This window comes from Stegastes partitus, unplaced genomic scaffold (genome assembly GCF_000690725.1).
Source record: "Stegastes partitus isolate 25-593 unplaced genomic scaffold, Stegastes_partitus-1.0.2 Scaffold1551, whole genome shotgun sequence".
NCBI lineage: Eukaryota > Metazoa > Chordata > Actinopteri > Pomacentridae > Stegastes > Stegastes partitus.
Window position 1 is genome coordinate 3,351 of NW_007579282.1, and position 5,741 is coordinate 9,091.

At 51.1% G+C, this 5,741-nt stretch overlaps 1 protein-coding gene across 1 annotated transcript in view; it reads right to left on the reverse strand.

The window, feature by feature from the left end:
- LOC103371246 (TANK-binding kinase 1-binding protein 1-like) overlaps positions 1-5,741 on the reverse strand; it is a 15,839-nt gene that overhangs the window by 2,508 nt on the left and 7,590 nt on the right. The window contains exons 3-9 of the mRNA XM_008300501.1: positions 5,004-5,108; positions 4,753-4,903; positions 4,025-4,218; positions 2,636-2,703; positions 2,457-2,563; positions 1,214-1,404; positions 863-1,135 (exon numbers count right to left, since the gene is read on the reverse strand). Of these exons, the coding sequence (XP_008298723.1) occupies positions 863-1,135; positions 1,214-1,404; positions 2,457-2,563; positions 2,636-2,703; positions 4,025-4,218; positions 4,753-4,903; positions 5,004-5,108 (1,089 nt within the window). The remainder of the gene's footprint in view (positions 1-862; positions 1,136-1,213; positions 1,405-2,456; positions 2,564-2,635; positions 2,704-4,024; positions 4,219-4,752; positions 4,904-5,003; positions 5,109-5,741) is intronic.

Here is a 5,741-nt window from a genome sequence, read left to right on the forward strand (position 1 = left end):
GAGCTCCTTCACAGACGTCTGAGCTCAGACGCTGGACTCAGAGGGGAGTTTAACATGAGAGGAACCAAGTGTGTTCTCTCTCTGTGCATAAATACGAATCCTGTCAAACCAAAGCTCAGATGTGCTGCAGAAGGAAGCAGCTGGATCAGAGTCCAGATGTCGTGATTTTAGAGTCAGTGGAAGTTAAAAATCCAAACGTGTTTCCTGTTTCTACAGTTTCTGGCGATAAATGGTGTCATTTTGTTGATTTTAGAATAAAATGTCTCTGAAGCCCACCACCAGTTCTATTCAACCCAGTTCTATTTGTGTAGTCCACATCACACCGTCTGAGGTCCCTCAGCGCTGAAGGCGGACCTGACGGGTCTGAACAGAGAACCCAACAATCCACAGCAGCCTTTGGACAGCAAGCGGTCGGCAACGGTGGGAAGGAACCAAAAACCCAGTAGGGAGGAAAAAAGACCTCGGACAGAACCGGGCTCAGGGAAGAAGGCCCGGTTGGGTGAGAGTGGGGATGGATGGAGAGCAGGTGGCAGGTAACCAGGTGTTGGGGCTCATGGGTCCATATTGCACCTGACTGTTGCTTTATGAAGGATCTGAGAAGATGTGACTCTGTGCTTTAAAGGTGAGCTGTGCTGTCTGAGGACCACCGGCTGCAGACGCCGGTAGTGAAGAAGCACTTTGGGATGTTGAGCTGCTTTGAAGAAGTTCTGCTGCTGAACATCTGATCTCACAACCAGTGAAGCACCCAGAATCCTAGCATGACCGTGTTTAGCAGGCATGAGCATGTTAGCACGCTGCTAACTAGCATCGAACACACAGTCCTCTCTGTGAGATTTCCTCACCATGAATGGCAGCGTCTCACCTCAGCAGCCAGAGGGAAGCTCCGGTCCAGAGCGCAGTGATGAGGACTGCTGCTCAGGCTGCTGCTGCTCAGGCCGCCGCCGCCGCCTCTCTCCCCTCCAGCGCCGTGAGCTGATGCCGGTCTGACCAGGCCCACCAGGGAGGCACGCAGCTGAGCTTTGTTTTGGCTGTAGGCGTGGGCCTCCCCAAGGAGAGGCCTGGGCTTGGGCAGGGTGGACACCGGGTCCCTCAGCAGGCGAGCTGGGGGCCTCTGGATGGCTGACGGGTCAGACACCTGGGGGGGAAGGTGAGGAGGAGGTCAAAGGTCAAACCAAACATCACATTTTACTGGAATATGACACAGAAGCCTCACCTCCGAGTAACTACGGCGACCCTGGAACTTAGCCCGAAGACGGCTGCTGGTTGGCTGATGGGAGTAGGAGGCGGGGCCGTCGTTGGGAGACAGAGGAGGCGAAGGGGTGGGGAGGAGCCTGTCGGGCGAGAGAGAGGGGCGCTGGGGGGAGGTGGGGGAGAGGCGCTGAGGAGCCGGGGGAGGACGAGAGGCTGGAGGAGGAGACGAGAAACCGGTCAACAGATTGTAGCTCCATCTGACCGCCTCCCATTTGCTCCAAGCTAACGCTAACGCTAAGCTATGGAAACTAAAAATAGCATGTGTGAAATTACCTGACTGATATGTCGAGTACTTTCTGAAATATATATTTTTTAATTTGATGAAAATGTCAGGCTGCTATCTGTCATCGCTCCTGAGACGCTGTTCAAACAAAACCTGCTCAACGGGCTCATTCTGTGAAGATTGATCTCCTAAAGTATCGATTCCCTCATATCTTTATCAATATTCATAACCTATAAACCTAAACATTTTTGGTGAATCAGAGATGGTCGAGCAGAAGTCGTCCTAAAAATGTGATGATTTGATGGAACCACAGAAACACGAGTCACATGAGTTCTAACCAATCAGAACCCAGAATGTTCACTGACTGTGGGACAATAAGACGTCCCGTCTCTTAGTAATAATGTGACCGTCAATCACGACTCACTCCTGCCCTGAACAACTCATCCTGCTTCATCATCTGTTTTCCTCTAAATGGGATGAAAGTTCTCTAAATGAAACCCACGCCGTGTTGAACAAGTCGTCACACCAGCAGTCCAGACTGAACTCGGTGCTGAGGTGAGGTCCATGTTAGCATGTGGGCTTAACGTTACTGTGACTCCTCAAGCATCTGGGCTGCAGAGACAAAAGGGGCAAAGCAGTCGCTCATCGTCTGACTAACCCTAACCCAAAACGGTCCAGGGGCTTGTGTGAAACGTGGGCGGTGGTCTTACTGAGTCTGTCTTCTATGTACAGTTTGTGAGTCTTGGAGAGAGTTGATTAGTAGAACCGGATACGTGACTCAGTTTAGTGCCCATGATTACAACATCTATCAGTAGAAGCTGCACTAAGCTGTTGGTTTATTGTCTGGTGAGTGTAATACGAGGATGTATGTAATACAAACACACTGATCACAGCCGGTAGACGTCCACCTCATCACACAGCGACAGTCTGTCCGACCGTCCTGCCCCCTCAGCCTCAGTAACCCTCTGACTGCATCACCTACCGGGCTCCTGGGACACGTGGCGCAGAAGGTCACTCTGTGTAGCAGCCAGACCGCGGACCCGGCCCAGCTCCTCGGTCAGCTCGGTGTAGGCCAGCGCCAGGTTCACCCTGCAGCACAGATTCATGTTAAACACTTGGGGGCAGCTTTGAAACAGCCCCTGCCTGTGAAACAACACTCACTGTTCGTCGCCGGCTTTCTTGATCCACTCCACGTCGCAGTGCTCGCAGTGCGGAGACAAGTCCTGGGACTGGCAGAGACAGGCTGAGGTTAGCACAACACTGCTCTCCTTGTTTCTTTAATAACCTCCTCAGCCCTGTTTGGTTTTATGTAATTATTGATTCCATGTACGTGCAGCAGTTTGAAACGTGCTCCTGTTTAGGTTGGATGTCGAAGCGTGTTTTAGCCTCATCAGCTGCTCCATTTCCATGACAACCGAGCAGCTACCAACTGATGAGATGCTAATGAGAGCACAGGGAAAAGCTTTTTGCTTCTTTTAAATTAACAACAAAATCAATGGTTTGGAAACAAATCTGAATGTAAAAGAGCCAAAAACACGTAAAACCTGGGTTTGTTTCTACAGGGAGCTCCGACATGCGACTGAATGGAGCGAACGACAAACGTGTCGGTTCACCTTTAATGAAGCTTTTCTGCAGCATGTAGTTTCTAACTGCTGCTGAGTAGATGGAGCTTTGATTTGGGACTATTTCAGTGGCACGTTGATCCACATTTGGTGCTCCAGTGAGTATCTGGGGCAGCAGGACTGTGGATGTAGGACTTTGTGTTCCTTGGCCGTAGTGAAGGAACACTCGTGGAACAGTCGGGGTGTTTTAAATAGTTTTGGGATGGCGGTGGAGCTACACGGCACAGAGGAGCCACATTTATCAGCCTTTTAAAGAAGAAACATAAAGAATCATTATTCTCTACCTGAGGATGGTCATATAACCACAGTCTGAAGCGTAGCTGTGAGAGACGAGCATTGATTGGGTCAAACAGATCATTTGTTTTCTGGATTGGAGATCCTCTGTTTAGAACTTGGGCTGCATCAGGGACTCTGCACTGGACTGGTTTTAGTCCTACCTTTTAGACAGAACCCTGCTACCTGTGGTGCACCACAAGGCTCAATGTTAGGTCTGATTTTATTTTCTATTCATTCACTCCCTCTTGGTTTTTAATCCAACATCACAGTGTATCCTCTCATTTTTAGGTTAAATGCTCTCTTTTGTTTTTATTCCTTAATTTTTAGCTGCCTCGTTCTTTGGTGTGACATCACTTTTTATTCTTTTTTAATTCTTTAATTCTTAAGACTTGCATGTTTTCACTGCAGCTTGTGAACGCTGTTCTTAAAGCTGCTATTTAAGTAAAGTTATAATTATTAGCATAAGTTTGTGCCTCAGTGTGCTGGTGGTCAGTGTTTGCTGCAGCGTCTCCACCAATATGTTAACATGAGTCAGCAAACATCTGGTCAGGTGACAGGTGGGAGTGACTTGTAAACCCAGCTGCTGGTGATGCTGGCTGACCAGTCCTATCACAGGGTCTGAGCCTGTCTGGGTTCCTGTTGCAGCCTTCACCTGCCGCTGTGCGTCCTGCAGCTGGGCCACCTCCTGCTGCAGCCTCTGGAGCTCGGCCCTCAGCTCCTTCTCCCTCTGGCAGGCGCCCTCGGCCTGGTGTCGCGCCCCCTCCAGCTCGGCCTCCAGCCGCTGCAGCTTCAGGTCCGACAGGGCGTCCAGACTCCGCGAGCTCTGCAGCGTCGGCCCGCGACCCTCTGAGAGAGAAGAACAGCTTCAGCCATGAGGTTAGTCACTGCTTTACGATCCATGGTAGGAGCAGGAAACCATCAGCATCATGTTCTTACACCACTGCTATTGAATGTTCATTCATTCAGTGTTCTCATGTTGAGCAGAAATTAGCTGCATTTTAATTTTAATGCTAAACTGGAACTGACATTATGTGAACTGACTCTTGGTTAAACTTTAAGCGTACCGAGGCCCAGCAGGCTGAACCTCAGGACTGTTCCTCAAGAATGTGGCTGCAATAAAACACTCAGCGTACGAGGAGGTAGGAAGGTGGCTCCTCGTACGTACGCAGCTTCCTCCACAATGAAAAAACTACAAACAGCAGAAAAGTGAGACTCATACATGCTGCCTGCATTCTGACACATCTTCATATTCATTGACTGAAGCCGACTCTGGAGGCCTCTCCTACCCTCACTACTGCAGTACCACCCCTCTACTACCTCTACTGCCTCTACTGCCCCTCTCCCACCACCCTGCCTTGGTGTAGCGGTGCTGTGAACCACCTCTGGGGACGTCCAGGCTGGCGTGGAGCTGGGGCTGATGGGAGTCTTTGGTGCGTAGCTGCAGGCTGAGCTTCTGCAGGGAGCTCTCTCTGAGCCTGAGCGCCGCCTCCAGGCTGTGGATCCTCTCCAGGTGCTGCTCCGCCAGCGTGGTCTGACAGAAACACAGGTGAGCTGCAATCCTCAAAGCGCCACTCAAACACTGCAGAGTCAAACATGTAGTGCGATGAGGACACGTCTGTGTCTGCGCTCACCATCTTGTCCAGGTCTCTCTGGACGTTGCTCTTCTCCAAGTGGATCTTCTCATAAGCCTGGATGACCTCCTCCAGCCTCTCCTCTCGCTCTTTGCTCTTCTGGAGCTGAAACAAAGCAGCATGCGGTGAAAACACAAAAACACTGTAAACTCTGAAGTGACGGCTCACAAACCGACTTTCTGCCCCAGCTGGGACTTTGAAGAAGCTCAACCATGTGTCCACGACCAGAAGAAATGAGGAAGGACAGGAGGACAACAAGCATTCAGAGGTTCCCTTTATGTGATGCCTGCTCATAATTACCTGCAATGTGCAGAAGGTGTGACTACAAGTCTGTGCTGAGCGGCCCGAGGAGGCCGAGCCGGTCTCAGCGACGGGTCCAGCTGCTGACAGACCCAAAGTGGTCCAAGTGGGACCAGCAGGACCTCTTGTTTCATCACTCATCACAAACACAGAGGCTGCAGCAGCACGCCACAAACACTAGGGGGGGTCGGACTAACGTAGTCTGTAAGTGCTTAACAGAATTCTGGACACACGACACCGAGATGGACCAGAACCAGAGCAAAGCCTGGAGGAGTGGAGCCCGCTGCTGAAGAACCCCGTCCTCAAAGCTAGAAGCCGGACCAGCTCCCACAGCACAGGACACACTGAGACCTCCTCAGACCTCCTCAGACCTCCTCAGCTCAGAAGGCCGCTGCTCCTCTGACTGCTCCTCTGACTGCTCCTCTACCTGCTCCTCTG